Source organism: Sebastes umbrosus, chromosome 1, assembly GCF_015220745.1.
Source record: "Sebastes umbrosus isolate fSebUmb1 chromosome 1, fSebUmb1.pri, whole genome shotgun sequence".
Taxonomy (NCBI): domain Eukaryota; kingdom Metazoa; phylum Chordata; class Actinopteri; order Perciformes; family Sebastidae; genus Sebastes; species Sebastes umbrosus.
This window is the reverse complement of record NC_051269.1, coordinates 13498071-13517765: the sequence shown is the minus strand read 5'-3', so window position 1 is coordinate 13517765 and position 19695 is coordinate 13498071. Positions and strand designations below refer to the sequence as shown.

General features: G+C 41.8%; 2 protein-coding genes and 1 long non-coding RNA gene across 5 annotated transcripts in view; 1 reads left to right on the top strand and 2 right to left on the bottom strand.

Moving 5' to 3' along the window:
- LOC119499846 overlaps positions 1–7655 on the bottom strand; it is a 28978-nt gene extending 21323 nt beyond the window's left edge. The window contains exon 1 of the long non-coding RNA XR_005209464.1: positions 7524–7655. This is a non-coding gene — a long non-coding RNA (uncharacterized LOC119499846). The remainder of the gene's footprint in view (positions 1–7523) is intronic.
- LOC119499119 (mitogen-activated protein kinase kinase kinase 12-like) overlaps positions 1–15917 on the bottom strand; it is a 28897-nt gene extending 12980 nt beyond the window's left edge. Inside the window, exons 1-4 of one of the 2 annotated variants that reach the window (XM_037788458.1) lie at positions 15886–15917; positions 3655–4208; positions 755–938; positions 444–635 (exon numbers count right to left, since the gene is read on the bottom strand). In XM_037788458.1, the coding sequence (XP_037644386.1) occupies positions 444–635; positions 755–938; positions 3655–4168 (890 nt within the window). In that variant the 5' untranslated portion in view covers positions 4169–4208; positions 15886–15917. Of the gene's footprint in view, positions 1–443; positions 636–754; positions 939–3654; positions 4209–6275; positions 6563–15885 lie in introns of those variants that run through there. The other variant, XM_037788388.1, reaches the window with a different exon arrangement.
- Positions 15918–18993: 3076 nt separating this feature from the next.
- The window catches only part of myg1 (myg1 exonuclease), a 29431-nt gene continuing 28729 nt past the window's right edge, over positions 18994–19695 (top strand). For both annotated transcript variants that reach the window (XM_037768706.1, XM_037768699.1), the window contains exon 1: positions 18994–19329. In XM_037768706.1, coding sequence (XP_037624634.1) covers positions 19048–19329 — 282 coding nt within the window. In that variant the 5' untranslated portion in view covers positions 18994–19047. The remainder of the gene's footprint in view (positions 19330–19695) is intronic.

Sequence of the window (19695 nt, the reverse complement as noted above, 5' to 3'; positions counted from 1 at the left end):
GTATACTAATTCAAACCAATCATTGGGCCAGTCAGTAACATGACACGTTAAAGCCTTGCAGAGTTGGAAATGTCCCTATTAATCATATCTAAATTTGGTGTCAATCAATGTATCTTTGTAAAGCAGTGGTTCCCAACCTGGGGGTCAGGACCCCCACTGCAGGTCACAAGATAAATCTGAGGGTTTGGGAGATGATTAAAAGGATATGAAAGAAGAAAAAACATATTTCTGCTGCACAAAATTATATTTCTTCCCCTGTAAATTACTGGATAATTCAATCTCTTCAGGCCTCTAAAAAGTATTCAAATGTAGTGAGCTATCTTAGTCGGACTTAAGCTTTGATTGTTTCTATTTAGTGACTTGTTTGCTTTAACATTATCATTTACACTTGAACTACAGAGCTGTAAGCACACATTTCATTTCACTACGTCTACAAAACTCACTTTGGTGACTTAAGGTCTCTGTGGATGATCTTGTGGAGGTGAAGGTAGTTCATGCCTCCAGCAACGCCCATGGCCCAGTCCATGAGCAGGGATGGATGGATCTGCCTGCCTGCTCTCAGCACCTCATACAGCTGTCCCTGGGCACAGTACTCCATGATGATGCAGTAACATGGAGCCTGGGTGCAAATACCCCTGAGAGGTACACAGAATACATTACAGTTGTTACAATGCCAGGAATGAATAGAAAACTTTTTAGCGGGATGCTCTGCACATCTTGTGATCTAATAAGCCAATTGAGGATTGCTACTAACTTGAAAGTGATGATGTTCGGGTGTTTGAGCTTGCGCAGGTGCTTGATGTCGGTCTCTTTGATGTTCCGCACTTTTTTGACAGCCACTTCCTGTCCGTACAGTTTGCCCAGAAAGACGGCGCCCTGGGCTCCGCTGCCCACCCACTGCAGGTCAGATATCTCCTCGAATGGGATCTCCCACGCCTCTGGGGTTGGAGGAAAAAGATGGAGGCAACGTAGTTGGTTGAGTTTATCGGTGTATTAACAGGTCAATTATGGATATACAGCAGAGCGATGATTGTCATATTATTGTGAACTGATTACAGCTTATTTTCGCCTGCATACTCATATTCTTAAGTGCAGCTGATGATTCATAACATAATTAAACACCAGCCAGTCACTGAGCACTGCACCTTTAATGAGTAATAGAAATAACCTTTATGTTCTTTATTTGATGTTGTGATGATTCATATTGCTTTATTACAGACATGCCACCCCTGGTCTAGTTACGTGATCGAAAATTTTCTTCATACTTTAAAGGAATAGCTTGACATTTTGGGAAATATGCTGCCGAGATTTAGATAATAAGATCGATACCGCTCTTATGTCTGTCCATTCTATGTGAAGCTACAACTAGCAGCTGGTTAGCTTAGCTTAGCATAAAGACTGTAAACATCTGCCTACCAGTACCTCTAAAGCTCATTAAATAACATATCATATTTTGATGGTTTAATCCTTACAAAAGTGTAAATATTGCACGTTCTAGTTTTATGGGTGCAGTAACGTCCTGGATTCTCCACTGGTTGCCTGGCAACCTCAATAAATATACCAGAATATAACTCCAAAGAACGGATATTGCCAAGAAGTGAAAGTCAATTGTTCGTTCCATTGCAACATCGGCGCCCAGCAGCAAAGCTACGCTTCCGCCATTTTGGACTGAAAGCGACTACCGGACCCCAACATCTGCCTAGAAAGTTCAATATAAAAGTAAAACAACATTTTTTCTATTCTACTGTCATATTCTACAGAAATGTTCAATGTGTTGAACATTAAAATATTATAAATATAATAAGTGTTTTCAGACCAAAATGGCAGCAGCGGCTGTTGTCAAAAAAACACTGGAGTTTCATCTCTTTGCTTATATACTCTTTGATAATGGTAGTAAATGCTAATAGGATCATACAGCACCACAACATGTTGTGCTGTTTTGCAAATATAGGTTAGACCTGTAACAGTAAAACCTGTTGTAAGCCCTGGCTCTTACAGTAACGCAGAGCCCAAGTTGATATCTTTTTTTTTCTCGGTTGTTGAACCTCACCTTAACCTAAGACTCGGGGTGTGCAGGCAGACAGACAGGGAGCTCTAATCTCCTGTGGGTAAATCTCCCTCAGCCTCTTAAATCCTGCTTAGTGCCATTGTGGGGCTGAAGCGAAACAGGGGTCCAACGCTCAGAAGGGAGGACGGGGTGGAAGAGGGAGGGGATTTGAGAGCCTAATGTGGACGTACGGTGGATAGGGAGGTGGAGGGGTATGAGGGTAGTGGTGATGGTGGTGGTAACTCTATGTGTGTGTGTGTGTGTAAAGAGGAAAGAGAGGAGGGGGATTCCCCACGGGTCGGCAGGGGTCCATGTGGCCGAAGACAGATTATTAATACGGAGAAAATATACAGCCTGCTCTGCTGCTGTTCTTAACTGGCGGAAGGAAGATTTAGACACATTTATCATATTAATAAGGATAACATGAATGATTAATGCTCTCCAGTGATAAGATTGAGGACTCAATCTCTAATGAGCCCCTAAAATGTCAAAAGGCCACATCTGATACACCAGAATATTGCCAAGTCTGCTTTGTTTGATCTGAGGACATTTAGATTATCACCAAGCACCCCACAGTCCTTAACAATCAATAAAAGGACAGACAATTTCCCTGCTTTCTATTGTGCCTTCCAATCAAAGCTTAAGAATAGAGCATTGTGATATGGCAGGCAGGCACTCAGTTGCAAAACCCCTATTTGTGTCACTTTTATAATATCCGTTTTGCTCTCGTCGGTGTGTGTGTGTGACTCCCTGTGATGCTGCACGGAGGAGGGGAACAGCGAGGTGCAGATGGGCTGGGAGTGATAACAGCACAGGATGAAAAGGGAGAGGAAAGGAGACAATGAGAGATGGAAGGAGGAGGGGAGCGGAGGGGAGATGTGGAAGTCAAACGGGTGATAAAATATCAGAAGGCTATCAAGACAAGGAGACGTATAGATCAGCCGCCTTCAAGCCCGATGCTGTATTTATTCCATCATGTTCGTTTTTGGCATCTTTATCTTACTTTATGTGTTCTTGTCAGCGCTAGATATTAAGTGTTTTTTATTTGTGGAGGTGTTTATGTGTGCGTGCAGCCAATCCTTGGGCTCACACATGTGTGTGTGTCAGGTTTGTGTTAATAGAGATGAGAGGCGCAGGGTCAGAGCGTGGCCATGCATAATTCATGGAGCAGATTTGGCAGAGGGGTCCCGGGGGAGTTCAGCGCTATTGTAGTGGCTGCAGACATAAACAACACAGCGTCACAGGGAGCTAGTTTCATTGGGGGGGGGTGGTGTGCTGGGGAGAAGGTGGGGCGGGCACAAGCAGGCGAAGGGATGGAGGGGGGGGGGAATATCAGGGGAAAATAAGCCCTTTGCAGCTTTGATGAAGTCTCTCTCTCTCTGGCTGCAGCTCTTTCACGTCAAGCAAAGTGTTTGTTTACAACATGGCCTTTGTGGGAGCCATTTTTCTACCAACTGTTTAATGTAATTAAAGTGGGGGATAAGATCATTTAATTAGCATATCAAAGCTTCAGACTGGAATTAAATGGGAGCTATTGGAAAACTATAGCAACCATTAATGCCAGTGTGTGTAGATCCATTGGAATGGATGTGACTCTTAAGACTTACCGTCCAGGCCGTGTTTGTGCTCTGTGGAGTAAGCTTTGCCAATCATAGTCCAGACAGGCCGCAGACACCCAAACAACCCCTCCAGAAACCCTCCTCCCCCTCCGGTAGACTGGCACTGCAGCCTGGCGTCACCCGCGTGGCTCCTGACCGCGCTGCTGTCCATCTCCTGCCCCTCTCCCTCCGTCCTTCCTGGAGTCCCATCATGCTCGTGGAGCTTCAGGACACTATTGGCAAAGTGCTCCTGTTGTTCCTCGCCTGGCGTCTGGTTGTGCCCGGCAGTCTGCCCCTCTCCTCCTCCTCCTCCTCCTCCTCCTTCTCCTCCCCCGGAGTCCACTGCACCTCCGGTGTGTATGGAGAGGACGTTGCGGAGGACGCACTGGGTCGGGGTAAGGTCCATTTCTGGGGTGCAGGGTGTTTCGGCATCGAGGCGACGAAAGGATGGAGGATCAGAGAGGGGACTGTTGAAGCCGGAGAGAGAAGGAGAGGGGGCACGAGATTCAATGACGAGCGCCATGAGGGCCTTTGGTCATCAGAAGAACTGGAGAACTGGGAGCCTTGACGGGACCAAACATAGAGAGAGAGGAAGGGAGGAAAAAGAGGAGGGAAATTGTTATAAATCAAATCAAAGTTAAGATCATTATCTTACCCTTTGGGAGCCATGAGGGCTGATTCAGCTGGATATTGAGTTTGTAGGAGAGTGTCACCTCTGGAAGATGCTTATAAGTAGGACCTTGAGCTATAAGTTATCTCATAAGTGGCAGAGGAACTCAAGTGCAGGCTTACAAGAAGGCACACCTCCCTAAAGCTGTGATCAATACCAAATAAATGCACATTCATAGTTTCTATGCTCCTCTGGTTCGAGTCAATTTTTTAGTTTTCTTGTATCAAAGTGCTTTGCAATTTCCTATAATTAGGGACTTTAAGAACTGTGCAGAGTTCTACGATGAGAGCACAACAGTGAAACACATGCAGTTTTAGTAAACGGTTCATCATCAGCATAGAAGAGTAATACAACGATAGCATTTCCCACACAGTAACAATGTATTACTTGCAATTTGTAAAATGAAATATAAGATGAGAATACAGTGATTGTCACTGCCTCGTGATCACAGCAATGGCATTAACTCGTGAGTCATGATGTCTGATATCTGAAGATATAAAATCAATACTAAAATGTGAAACATGATGCAGGACGCGTGGATAAAGGACAAAAGAGCAGCCTGGTCTGGACCATAAATCAGAGAAAGCCTCATACCCTTGATAAAGTGGACAGCAAATAACATCAGACCCCCTCTCTGAGGCTCAACCTCATATACAGTAGGTGGCACAGCGTCGCAGTTACTCAATCAAGTCATTTCCTTACATCTTACAGAATATTACATACACAGTATTGTATTGCTTTTGGTTCAGCATGTTTATGAATAACAAAACCGGTGCTGTAGAGGCAGAATGGTGCCACAGCTGGTTATTTACATCCTAATGCTGGAGCGGCCTCACTGGTGTATTAAAATGGATGAGATCAAATGATGGCTGTATACTAACGAGAGAATTCGGCGAGCCTCTTCAAAGCTTGTCATTTCTCCAAGGAAAACAGCATCTACACGCTCAGCGGAGAATGAAAATGCATTATTTCTTTGCCAGGGCCTTTTAAAGTGATCCACTCCTCCTCCTTCTCTATCTGCTGTCTCTGACAAGCACGACCAGGAGGTGACAAGTTTTACCTGCTTTGTAAAATAATGATACCAATGAAAACCCTTAACATCATTGTATTGCTGCATATGACACAAAACAAACGTGTTTGATTTTTTTTTTTAGAAAATCCCAAATATGGAGCTGGATCAGTTTCCAGGTTGTCATTGGAAGGGGAACTTCATTTGCTACATCCTTTTTCAATCTAAATCAAATTACTGTATCAACATGCTATTAAGACTATATTATATCGACCACCCTATAGTCTCACTACAAGTAATGTGCCTGAATCTGATGTACTAGCTATATCAGCCCTGATACCACGGTCTATAGCTATATATATATATAACCATCCATAATTTATAAGATATGGAGAGAGAGAAATCATGTAACTAGTCCCAAACAAGACAGACAGAGCCTGGAGAGAGGATGCATCAACCAAAAAAAACAGAACCATCAAGCTCAAAGTCATTATAATTTGAGAGAAACCAAACCACTGGGACACATCTGGTGTCTGAAATGAGGAATAATCATTCACATCCGACTGATCCTGCCTGCTAATAGCGCTGCTCCGGCTCTCACAACATGATTTATGTCGAGGTATCAGCTGCAGGAGCTGCAGGAGCAGGATACGGTCGGTTACAGGCCAGCGCGCTGTGGATGCTGTCGGAGAGGTTTCTCTCTAGCGCGCATCATCATCATCACCACCACCTCCTCCTCCTGCTGCTGCGGTTAAAGCATCAGTGGAGCATCACTGACAACACTCATGTTACAGTCAAAACACACTACTGCAGTTTATATGTGGATAATAAAAAGACAGGATGCGTTATTTAGGGGTCAAATCAGCTGCAGACGAGCTCCCTTATATCCTATTGCGCACCTGCGTATCACACCGACTGAATGGTGCCAATGCAAAAAGCATCGTTTCCTACCTCAGTGAAGACAGATGGAGTCCATCGCTGCTGCAAAATTATTCCACTTTATAGTTTAGGATTGATTCTAGTAGCAACCATCTAATAATTCTCCCTCTCTGTCGGTATAATCAGCATCCTCCTCCTCCTCCTCTTCTTCCTCTCTGCATCCACTGATGTTTCTCCGCCCTGGATGGATGACTGTGCAGCCTGCGTCTTCTCCTGCGTCTTCTCCACAGCAGTGAGCAGTGAGCAGTAAACACACACAGCTACAGCTTGGTCCGCTTGTTTTTCCTGCTCCTACACCTCCTCTTTTTCCATTCTCCTCTGAGGATGCGATCTGCGCACACTCAGGAATTTATATCACCTACACTAGTAAACACGACTGTGGAGGATGGGAGGGAGGATGGATGGATGGGAGGGATGCGGTGTTGGTGTCCTCCTATCAGAGGAGGAGAAATGTGCCGTGACGAGCTCAGTCCGGTGAGACACGTACGGGACAACCACCGTATATACCGCAGGTGAACGGCTACTCTCAGGCAGGGAGGTCGGTGTGTGAGGTGATCAAAATGATGTCATCCACAAAGCATGCAGCATTTGACTGGACAGCCCATGTAAATCCCTTCAAGCCCTATTAACGCCGTCTGTATCGAGTGTAATTGGTGCATAATCTGTGCACACTAGTCTGCCACAGAGAGAGACATGAAGGAGAAGGACGTCAGGTCGTTTTTTTTTATTATTATCCTCTCCAATCTCTCTACTGACCCATTTCTCTGAGATACAGGGAGAGAGTGGGACATGCACAGGACCTAAATGGGACTTTTCTCCAGGCGTGATTTGTTTCCCTCAGCGGCTTTAATTATAACCTGAATGAAATCAAATATCACACTCTTTTATTAAACAACTGTTATCACTAAAATCTCATTTTGTGCTTGACAACATCACCGGGGTCCTCATCTTCAAGGGTTCCTGTTCCAATATTATTCAAGGTATTATTTTTCAAGGCCTTGAATGAATTAAAGTTACAGTGTGTAAGATTTGGCGACATCTAGTGGTGTGGTTGCAGATTGCAACCAACTGAGTACACGTCCGCTCACTCCTCCCTTTCCAAGAGTGTGGTAACGTGAGCTGCCGAGTGCAAAACCGCGGTAACGCCGGCGGGGCGTTCATCTCGCTCAGAGGCAATCCAAACCATAATAACACTACTTTAGGAGCACCGGAAGTCAGAGAGCGGCTGGCGGTACCTCGGTTTTGCACACTGCGGCTCACGTTACCGCAGTTTTACAGGTGTGTCGAAGAACCACGGTTGCCTTCAGGTAACGAAAAAACTTGAAAGGCTCTCTCTAGAGCCAGTGTTTGGTTTGTCCGTTCTGGGCTTCTGTAGAAATATGGCGGAGCATCATGGCGGACTCCATGAAGAGGACCCGCTCCTTAAGCCGTTTTTATACTCGCACGCAACACCGTGGCACGGGCCTCCGTAGATGGCGCGCCCTACGAGCATGCACAGAGGCGTTTATGCTCAGCGCGATGTTCGTGTATGCTCTGAAACGCCAGGAGGCATACAAACAAAATAGTCTGCGGATAAGTAAGAACGAGTGGTACCGGAAAGGAAAGTAGGCTGCCTGGCAACAGTATTAAACAATAAACACAGAGGTACGTACCGCTAAACATTGCATTTGTGTACTGTAATTATTACTGTCGCTTACCTCCGAGTTATAATTATTTTCAGTCTCTGTGTTTTTTTTTTAGCTTTTACAAAACAATCTCTCATATTCTTTCACAGCCTGCAGCAAAAAGCTGTTTCTTTCCCCAGTGTGTTGCCTATTTCTTTCCAAGAATTTAATGTCATGTGTCTGTCCCTGTGGTCTCTCAATGAACAGAATAGAGATGCCTGTACAGGCCAACCTGCTTGGCCAGTCTTCCCTCGAAGGTGTCCATGTTGAAATGAAAGGCACAGCGTTCGCAGTCGGCGCGTAGTTACAAAAATTCAGAGGCGCACAAACAAACGCCGCAACAACTTGCAGAGCCTTTGTGCACCACGCGAAAGTCGTGATGACGTAATTTTCTGGCACACCTCGTGCCGGCTTCACTACAGCGAGCATAAACCAGGCTTTGTGTAGATATGAAGAGCTCATTCTAAGCTAATGAAAACACAACTATTCTTAGTTTCAGGTGATTATACACTACTGAAAACATGGTAATGAATATTATATTCCATTTCTGCTAATAAAGCCCCCGAAATGTTACACACTGGTCCTTGAAGTTTTTATTAATGTGCCATGCATAAAACTATGCATACTTACAAGACAGGCTTACAACGTGTCATATAAACTAGATTCAGAATGCTGCATATTTTCAAAGAAAATTTGCCTACAAAAAGTCCAAAAATAAAGAAATCACATTCAGAATTTAAATTTTTGCCTTCTTTTCACAGCTTTTTTAAGACAAAATGTGTGCACTTAAACACATCCAAACTGAACAACCCCCCGTACAATAGACTACAAAAGAAATGGGACCTACTCGCTTTTCCCAAATCACACAGCTCTCAGAGAAATCCTGTATTAATGGTTGCCAGTGTAACTCTACAAGCCAACTGGGGATCATGAAATCACTGTAAACACCGGAGAATCTTCCAAGAGTCACACTTTTTGGCTGACACAGAGGAAGATGTGAGTTAGTGGAACAGCTGGGGATCCCGTGTCTGAGCTGTGTGCTTACTGTGACAGTCTACAACGGTTGTAGCTACATGACCCTCTTTCAGCGCTAAATCCAAATCCTGCCCTTATCTCCCAGATTAAGCTCGTGTTGAGCTTAAACCCTAACGATGACCTCATCCTGCGCTCGCTCGCAGACAGAGGGGGAAACCCCAACTAGTGCACAGACCTGACCGACCATGTGAGACTATCAAACCTGCACAGTACACAAGTATTCAAAGCCTCTAACCCTCTTCTTCTACGAAATCCTGATGAAAAAATAGACAATTCTACTGGCTGAGTTTGATATGAATATGATTTGAATTGCTTTTGTTTTCATTTATTCATCTTTTGAGTCACTCGTCCTCCAAATGATGCCTTGTCAAATGAAAATAACATTTTCTGAGTACTTGTATTGTATTTCTCTCTGTGGTAGAGTGATGCAGAAGCATCAGAACAAGAGTTTTTTTTAATAACTCTACAATTTTATACCCAACAAGGGGAAACGGAGAGCAACAGCAAAATAATAACGGGCCCGTTTTATGCAAGTTATTAAATGTTTAACTACATTTCTAACAACATATTCTAACAACCGTCTCAGTGGGACACTGTCAGAGGATTGCTGCATTTCTAAAATTATTTTTGACAGCGGACTCTGTGCTTGTATTTTAATTTCACAATCTAACGGAACATTACCTTCAAGTTCCCAAATGAATATTCAAGGAACCAAAAATGTGGTTTATGAATGATTAACGTTGGTTTTAATATCACATGAAATAGAAATAGTGGGCGGAAAATCAGCAGCTTTAATCATTCTTGCTATTTCATGCCATCCATATCCAGAATTCTGTCTCAAGGCGGTCCGAATGGAGCAGCACGTCCTCTGTTCTATTTCTATCCGTTTCTTAAAAAACTTTCTTCATGATTTATTTAGTGGTGCTTGTAGTTGCAGGACGGCTCCTCGTCAGGGATGTTCAGTCCTCTGAGGGTCCGTGCTGCTGCCTCTGATGTCCAACAACACAGCTTCTGCTTCTGTTGTGGTTACACCAGCAGAAACAACACTGCGGGGTATCACTGCTCATCACATAAAGAAATCTACAAAGTGACAGCTTTTTAAAAAGATATATATATATATTCAGTGGGACTCCCATTGATTTTCAAAGATTGCGTTCTCCTGTCACGTTGCATACCCGCCGCATACATGCAAAGAGCATCTTGTAACTTAAGAGATAATGTAATGTGCATTTTAGAACTGCGAAGCTTTAATTCGGAGTACTGAAGGAATGACACTCCGACCGAATGGCTGATGTAAAATGCTGCATTGTTTGGCAACACGCCTGATAATCTGTAGGAGGGAATTAGCAGAAGCCTGCAGTGAAGGATGTCAAGAGGAATGCAATGTGTGTTCACATGCCTTTGACTGTGAGTGTACAGTATGTTGTGAAAAGCCCGGTGCCAAATGGTCACAGATTGTCCGGTTAAGGGGGAAGGTAGAGGTGTGTGTATGTGTGGTTGGGTGTATGGGGAATGAGGGGGAGGGCAGCTTCTGGCTCTTTGGAGAGCCTATTTATATATCCTCATCGAAAGCCTGTCGTGTTACTCATCGTCACTTTTCACTCACACACCGCTGAATAGGTGACCAATCATGAAATCCACTCAACTATGTTCCTAAAGAGAACGTGAACAAAAGAAGCAAAAGATAATTGGCTCTCTGCTCCGACATCATATTGACTGAAATCCATCAGCAGAATACCAGAGACATATTTCAGATTTCTGATGAAAGAAGATGGCTATGCGTGTGTCTATGTTAATGTATATCTATGTGAATATACACGATAGGAGAGATCCCTTCCTGTCTGTCGGGGGGGAAGCTGATATTGGACGGTATTGTCATCAATCAGGTCGCCACTACTTTGATGGGACTCATTAAGATTGGCGCCAACCAGTATTGGTGGGCGGGTGAAGTGGGTTTGGTGGGTGGGGGATTCTCCATTTCAACAAGATGATCTCACCTCCTGTCTGCCACTCAGGAAGAAGAGTTTTCATTCATAAAGTCCATCCATTCACACACACGCGCACGTGTGTTCAGGCGCGTGCACACACACATACACAACCAATGTATCTCCCAACGGGACGCTGAGGAAACAGTTGAGCCAATGAGGCAATATTCAGGTGAGATCACTGTCGGACGCCAAGGTTCCTCTTTCCGTTTCAAAGCTTTATAAAGGATGTTTGATGCCTTTAATCATTCGACCTTGTCTGCATTAGAGCACCACATACTCTGGAGCGGAAAGAAGACGTCATGATAGAAAATTGACCCAAAACTTGTTGGATAAGAGGTAAACATGCACCTTCGGTCACATAGCCTGCTGTTTGTGCACATTTAGCAAGTTGATATGGTGAACATCAGCGTCCACCTTCAGCAAACATGAAACAATATTAGCATTCACATATCTGATTAATCTAAGTCAAATATTCACTCTCATTTTAGCTCTGTTTTGGTCTCCACCAGCTCTTGAGGGAAATATCTGGCTCTTTAGCTGCTAAATGCTCCACTATGTTCGACAGCTAGCGGTGTCTGTCATGCTGTTTGATGCTGAGGAAGAGTACACTGGGCTTTTAAAAGCTTTTTCGCAGAAAACAGCTCCCTACTGCGGCTGAAAATGACATCGATGAGAGCGGTGAGAGTGAACCAAACTGGTAAATTTGTGGATGAGAAAAACGAAAGTTGATATAAAGCGACCGACAACACCTATTTAATGGCCTGAATACAGTCTAATTGGGTGAATATGAAAATATTGTCTATTGCCGTTTTCCACTGTGTTGTTGGCAGTTACAAGATGGGTCCCAGACAACTGAAGAGCCATATTGACTCATTCTGGCGTTCTCTAAAATATGCAAATCCAACATTTAGATCAAGCATCGCTTTGATCTTCCAGGGAGATTAGCGATGCGTCTGATTTCCCTTTGAAACCTCCGAGAGGCGAGCAGCCAGCCAGGCAGCCTGCTGTGGAGAGCCTCTGGCAGCGGTCCGGTCACGAGAGGGTTAATAACAATAAAGGGGAGGTTGGAGAAGCCTTCCTGAAAGTCACATGGTTTGTGCCGGGAAGCGGGGGTGGAGGAGCGGAGGGAGGGAAGTGGGGACGAGCTGGAGGAGGAGTCTGGAGCGTGTTGCCGTAGAAACAGAACCCTCATTTGGCCGATGTGAAGTCAGAGGCGTAATATTAGGCGGTGACTGCAGTTAGATGCTGCTGGTGGTGTGAGGTGGGTGGATGGGAGGGGAGTTTGGGAGGGGGTGACTCACACTGGAGGACGCACTCTGCATTCTAATGGATGGACCCACATGTGGACGCACGCGCACACCTTCATTGGCTACATCACCTCCTGTCCCCTTCCTTATGTTAGAACCTCCCATATCTCTCCACTATATAATCTACTACTGTACAGCTCAGCATCATGCTGCACCACTCTACTTCACAACATATAATTAATTCATTATGGCAGTGGAAGATCCATTAGTGTTTGTCTTGATGGCTTCACTTGCTTGTGTTGATAAAGGGCATCTATTAGAGGGAACCAAATGCTTAGACAGCCTAGTAAACTATAGCCATGTAATTGGTGACGGTATAATTGCACAGCACACACGTAGCAATTAAAGCGATAATATGTGTAAACCATGCTCAAGATTATCATTGGATTAACTACACTTCCCGAATGCCCTTGAGTGTAGAGGATCACCAGCTGTTACGGTGGAAGTGTTGATAATTATGCGGCTGATTTTTTTGTTGTTTTGAAGGTCTTTCCTTTTGGCTGCAGGGAGATCAGTTTGTATCTCATTAGAGGAAGTAGTCCACGTTAATGAACTTTTTCTCTCAGGGTGCGGGATGAGAACGCAGAAGCACTAAACAGATATTTTCTCAAACGCACAAATGTGAATCCTAACAATAAAATATATATATGATGCCTCAGGGTTGACAAGGGTGATTCTTTACAACAGCCGGCACACTTGCCGGTGAGAAAGAGTCGACCAAAATGTGTAAAATCACTAGTTATATTTATGGATTCTCTTAATCCATGTGATCTAGTATTTCATCTACTATACTATAATACTGTGATATAACATGTAGAGGCAATGAAAGTGAATCTTAAGTGAAGTAACAGAGGTTGGAATCATTTTGTTCATTTTATGTTCATGAATTATTAATGTCATAATGTAAATCAGTCATTTGGAAGCATATAAATTTACATCATATATTTTTTACTTTAGAGAAGACTTGGTTATCAACTTTTATAACAATAAAGATTTCTCTAATTTCTGTAATCATTAACATAATCAATATCCAGTGATGAGAAATAAATGCACTGCTTGAGAACAAGTAATGAGAATTAACATTATTTGAATACATAATGTGCTTGTTTCTATTGTGTATGTTTCCTCACAAAACCATAATTGTCATATTTACCGGTTTACTATTTGACATCCACAGCCACGACAGCATACTGTCTGCCGTTCAAAGCAGCCACTGCAGTGTTATAACTCAGGGGAATGTGACGTACACTTGCCCTATAGCCAATAATTGACTTTTTGATTGAGCGCTGCTTGGCTCTTCCTTTTAAGGAAAGCCAGGGAAGGTTCATTTCCCATCATCGCTGCGTGTAAAACTGGAAACAGCAGGCAAAAATCACAGGCAGTGTGACGTTTTTTCTCGGTCACCACCCACAACTGCATCTCACGGTTCGGGGCGAGCCAATGGGGGGACAGGCTGTGCTGTCTGATACGGAGCTGGCTGGTCAGCGATGAAGGAGGTTGGCTGATGAACATTATCTTGAGGCTTGTTTATTTCAGTTTGCTTGTGAACATGACTCATTGAATTTTTGGGAAAAAGGAGACGCTACAGTACCCCCTGAGGCAAAACCAAAAGAAACCGGATCTCCTGATTCTCATGAGCAATACAACCAAAAAGTGACAGAGATAACTATATTTCATGAGAAAACAAACAACAACAAAAACAGTCCATATATGTTTAAATAAATTGTGTTATTGGCTAGAGTAGTTATTTATAAATGATGTGCATTCTTGAATAATGTTCTACCTTTATTTAAGTAATTTATGTTGCACTTCATCGCTGCTTTGTATCATTCTGTTGTATGTTTTGTTTGTACTCCATACCAGCAAACATTGTGACCCCTCACATTCATCTTTTATTAAGTCTGTCTCAGACTTTTCTTCTTCTGTCTTGCACGTGTCTGTTTTATCAGGCGGCTGTAGATGTCCAGCAATGTTCTGTCAACACACATCACTTGACACAAGATGTTCTCATTTGCCTAATATATTCAGCATAATAATGGGTAGTGGCATTGTTTTCTAAATTTGTATTCCAGAGGAATACCAGTCACCAATTATACAGAGTTATGCTAATTACCCACTTGACTGGATCACATATTATCTGTATTATAAGAGGCATTAATTCATCTGTAGTAAAGAGGACAATTATCGTTTGTTACAGAACTGTGATGGAAGTGATGGAGCATTTGGAGTATGATATGAATGACGTGAAAAAGACTATTTTTTCCTCAAAAACAAGCAGCCAACATCAAAGAAACATCCATAGTGCAACATCAAGCTGTTGTTTCAGTGCAGTGCGCTGTCCATGGTGCTGATCAGGGCTATGAGGCCCTAATGGCTAAAAACTGATGTATTTACTCATTTAACCTGTGACTATGAATGGGAATAATGAGATGTTGAAAATGGAGGGAAGTTGGAATAAACTGTTTAACTTTAGTACGTTTTTAATCTTTACAATCAAATTATTCTGAAATAAATGAAAACATTTTTTTCTGACCCAAACTAAATATACAACCTGACCTGAAAACGTTTAATGAAAAGGTGAAACACTGGCTGAAACTAAACCAAACCTGTGATCACTGATTATTGATTGGGAACAGACAGTACATATGTAAATTGATTGTAATGTACGATGTTGTATTATGTGATTTGATATAAGATGTGCTATTCTGTATTTTTTTTTTTTTTTAATTTATACTTTTTCTTAAAACCTAACCAGGGACAAGGTCTGCAAATTAGCTACGGCTAGAAGTCCTATATACCTTGCATCGGGTGCACTTTAATTAAGTGTAACAATGCCTATGTATTGTCCCTGTCAAATAAACTAATAAATACATAAAAATAAAAACGAACCGTTTTAGAACACTCTGCAATAAAGTGATAGTATCTCAATAGAGTTATTTCATGTTTTAATCATCGGTCCTATAAAAGTTTTGTTTTTTAGCGTGTGAAACTGTAACTGAAACACCCTTTCTCTATCTATTGGCAATTTTTTTTAGCTTGTACGGCTCAATACAAGACTAAAAGGATGGACAACTACTGTAGTAGGCCTGTCCCTCAGACAAAGCTTTTAATAACACCAAACCTTTCAAACTTATTAAAAAAAAACACATATATAGGTGATTTGTTTTAAGCAAATAAATCAAAGGCGAGATGTTGGGTTATTATAGTACAAGAAACCCTACACCCAAGGAAAATGGAAAACCCCCCTCAAATCAATGCTTATCGATTTAATTAAGCTGAAATAAGAGTTGTCAACATGCCTTGTGAGCAGAATGATTGACCTACAGCGACACCTGGTGGTTATAAATGTAACCTACATCTCAGTAGGTAGTAATAGATTTACTGAATCAAATCGTGTGGCCTTGAAAGATTCGCCATTTTCCCGAAAGTCATAAATTGCTTCTCTAAATCTCTTAGTATATCTAGGGTTATAGTCCTATCTGTCTGTGCATTGGTGCTGGTGCAATGTGTGCACACATGCAGTATCAGATTAGTGCATTCACACTGAACAGGATTCATCCCCAGCATCGCAGGGGTGAATGAATCATGCCATGTAGGAGACATGAAGTATTGCAATAATAAAACCAACCTTCAGCAGAGTCGCTGTTGTTGACGCAGAGGACGGTCTGGTTTCAGCTGGTCGGCCGTGATGTAGTGGTGGTGCCTCTCTCTCTCCTCAGCCTGACTACTACAGGGGTCCCATCTGGCTAATTACCTTCTCAATAAACCTTGAAGTTAATACCGCGAGAACGAGAGTTGGTGGTGGAGAGCTGAGTCTGACCCTTAATGACTGCAAACGTTTGCAACAACTATTAGATTATTTAGACATTTCAGATTTATCCCAGTTGTTTAACAGACCCCAAATATATTTTTTTTGGTTTTTATTCATCTTCTTTTCCTTTCCTTACATTTTATTTGTTGTATTACTTATTTTATTTTTACATCATTTTTGTACTGTGAATGAGGGACTATGGAAACAAATACAAACAAATACAAACATCAAACATCAACGTATATCTCTGAGAAAATGAGTTAAAGCTGCCTTCTTTCTCAAGTCTCAAGGCATGGCAAAACCTGACGTACTATTTTCTTTTACCATGACAACATTGCAGAGCAGATCATTCATGACAGGTTGGAAACTGCAGAGAGAGACAGCTACATGTGACACACCATGGTTAGCTCTATTGAAAAACAAACAAAACAAACAAAACAACATTGGCTCACTTTCATTATTCAGAAGGGGTCCAGGAGTAGTCATCTTTTCCGGCAAGCTTATATCAGACTATTATTTACTGATTTTTTTGTAATGAAAAATCTGAACATGTAAAACCTTCTTTATGTAACTACTGTATTGAACTTTCTAAATAAAATATTGGAAACAAAATTCCAACGCTGCAGCTCATATTTGCCTGTTTTCACATTGACTAGAATCACTTGTACCACTACAATTAAATGCACACACTTTTTTTTAGCAACCACTTCAAGCCCAATAAAAATAAAGGTTTAAAAACTAGACTTTGACACATTAGCTAAAAAAAATGCATGACCTGCCTTTAGACCTTTATAATTGCAGTTTATATTCTGCTTTAGGGCCTGTTATCAAACAAATGGGCAGTTAATGAAATGAAAACAAACTAATTACTACAGTGAACCTGGAGCCTTTGGGACCTCTAAAGGTCTGTGGCCCTGGGGCAGTTGCACAATTTGCCCGGTTAGTAATTCAGCCAATAATAGATAATTACTTATTAAGGATTTTACTACTTTCTCTTTTTTTAAATGATATGTAACTCTAAAAATCATATCAGGACTTTATTTAGTTTGGGTTTGTAGTGATACAAAGGGTATCAATTCCTCTTCAAGGTTCATAGTTTTGTACTTTAAAAAAATACTGTAGTCAAATAAAGTCAATTTATTTTTGTATAGTCCAAAATCACAAATCACAAGTTTGCCTCAGGTGGCTTTACAATCTGTACAAGATACGACACCCTCTGTCCTTTACAGTGCAACCCTTTCATCAGATAAGGAAAAACTCTCCTAAAAAAAAGTAAAAAAGAAAAGAAAATGGAAGAAACCTCAGGAAGAGCAACAGAGGAGGGATCCCCCTTCCAGGATGGACAGATGTCGTGTGTACAGAGTAGCAACATAATGAAAATACAACATAGACAATCCATATGACAAAAATTAATAAATATAATGTGAACATATGTGAGAAGGTGGTTTCAGGAGGATGTCAAGCAGGTTCCCGGCATCGCCAAACAGATAGAGCCAGAGCAACACAACCTCCTCTCCACGCCAAACAGGTAGAGCCGGAGCAACACAACCTCCTCTCCACACCAAACAGATAGAGCCAGAGCAACACGACCTCCTCTCCACGCCAATCAGATAGAGCCATAGCAACACAACCTCCTCTCCACGCCAAACAGGTAGAGCCGGAGCAACACGACCTCCTCTCCACGCCAAACAGATAGATCTAGAGCAACACAACCTCCTCTCCATGGCAAACAGATAGAGCCAGAGCAACACGACCTCCTCTCCACGCCAAACAGATAGAGCCAGAGCAACACGACCTCCTCTCCACGCCAAACAGATAGAGCCAGAGCAACACGACCTCCTCTCCACACCAGATGGATAGAGGCAGAGCAACACGACCTCCTCTCCAAGTGTACAGAGTCTGAGCTTAGAGTAGCAGGAGTCAGATTATTTATATAAAGTGAACATATGTGAGAGAAGGTGGACTAGAAATGGTAAAATATGCCACAACTCTCCATGTATGAGGGTTTGTTTCATTATCTTCAGCGCCCTCTGCTGTCAGCATACAAATGTATTATGGATGTGGAAATGTCATATTAAATCACTCTATTTCCTCAATCACATCTCATACTAAAAGGCAGAAAAAGGGTATTCAATATAGGCTCTATATACCTACACAAATATATAATGAACTGTGCTTATCTTTGATCTTTAATATGTTTCCTTTGACTTAACTAATGATTGGTTGTCTGTTGTATGTAGGGATGTATGGACTGGGAAAGCTACAAATGAATTGCCCCCTTGGGGATAAATAAAGTTGTCTGAAGTGAACAAATGCATTCTGATAAACCAGTGATTTTATTTTTTTGCATAACATTTCCTTCATAGATAACATTTATATAATATGAACATATGTGAGAGAAGATGGACTATAGAAATGGTAAAATATGTAACAGTCACAACTCTCCATGTATGAGTTTATTAAAGAGGTTTGCTTCATTGCCTTCAGCGCTCTCTGCTGTCAGCATACTAATGCATTCAGATTCATTTTATTTTTTGCATAAAATGTCCTTCATAGATAACATTTCGTATTTTCAGTTCACTTCAATTATGTTATTATTAAATCACAGTTAGGCCTACTTATTTATAAATATGTAAAAACAAATCCATATCTACCATATACTGGGTATACTGCACTATTTTGCACTATTTTACTATTATTATTACTATATTAGTATCATTATTTTTAACTTTCAAGATGTTTAACATGTTCCTGTATTGTGTTGTTAATTGCACTACTCTACGAGCCTCTACAAATGCCCCTCAGTGACAAATAAAGTGATTTTAATTGAATTGAATTGAAAATAAATCCCTGAGTTTCTCCGGGTCACAAAACAGTGCGCACCATATCCGGTCCTGCTGTCATATCCGGTCCTGCTGTCATATCCGGTCCTGCTGTCATATCCGTCCGACTTCACAGTCTCGTGTGTAAAGTGTTTGAATGCGTCCTGTGCGCGTGATAGCACTGAAATTAATAACAGTCACGTTTCAGATCAACTTCAGCAAAGCAGCGAGTGTTTCACGACTGTTGAGTTCATCCTCTCGCTGCCGTAGTTTAGTCTCCGGTGACGTTATTAGACCAGCAGCAGCTCGGTACATGTCCGGTCCACCGAAGAGGCTCCGCAGCGACAACATGACCGGTAAGATCGGGACTCACAACGGCAGCTTCCACTGCGACGAGGTGCTCGCCTGCTTCTTCCTCCGGCAGCTACCTGAGTACAAGGTAGGTTACCTGTGCTGACACATATACTGTACTGTACTGTATTGTATTGTATAGTATTGCATAGTATTGTAAAGTATTGTATGGTATAGTATAGTATAGTATAGTATAGTATTGTATAGTACAGTATTGTATAGTATTGCATAGTATTGCAGAGTTTAGTATTGCATAGTATAGTATTGTATTGCATAGTATAGTATTGTATTGTATAGTATAGTATTACATAGTACAGTATAGTATAGTATTGCATAGTATTGCAGAGTTTAGTATTGCATAGTATAGTATTGTATTGCATAGTATAGTATTGTATTGTATAGTATAGTATTACATAGTACAGTATAGTATAGTATTGCATAGTATTGTAAAGTA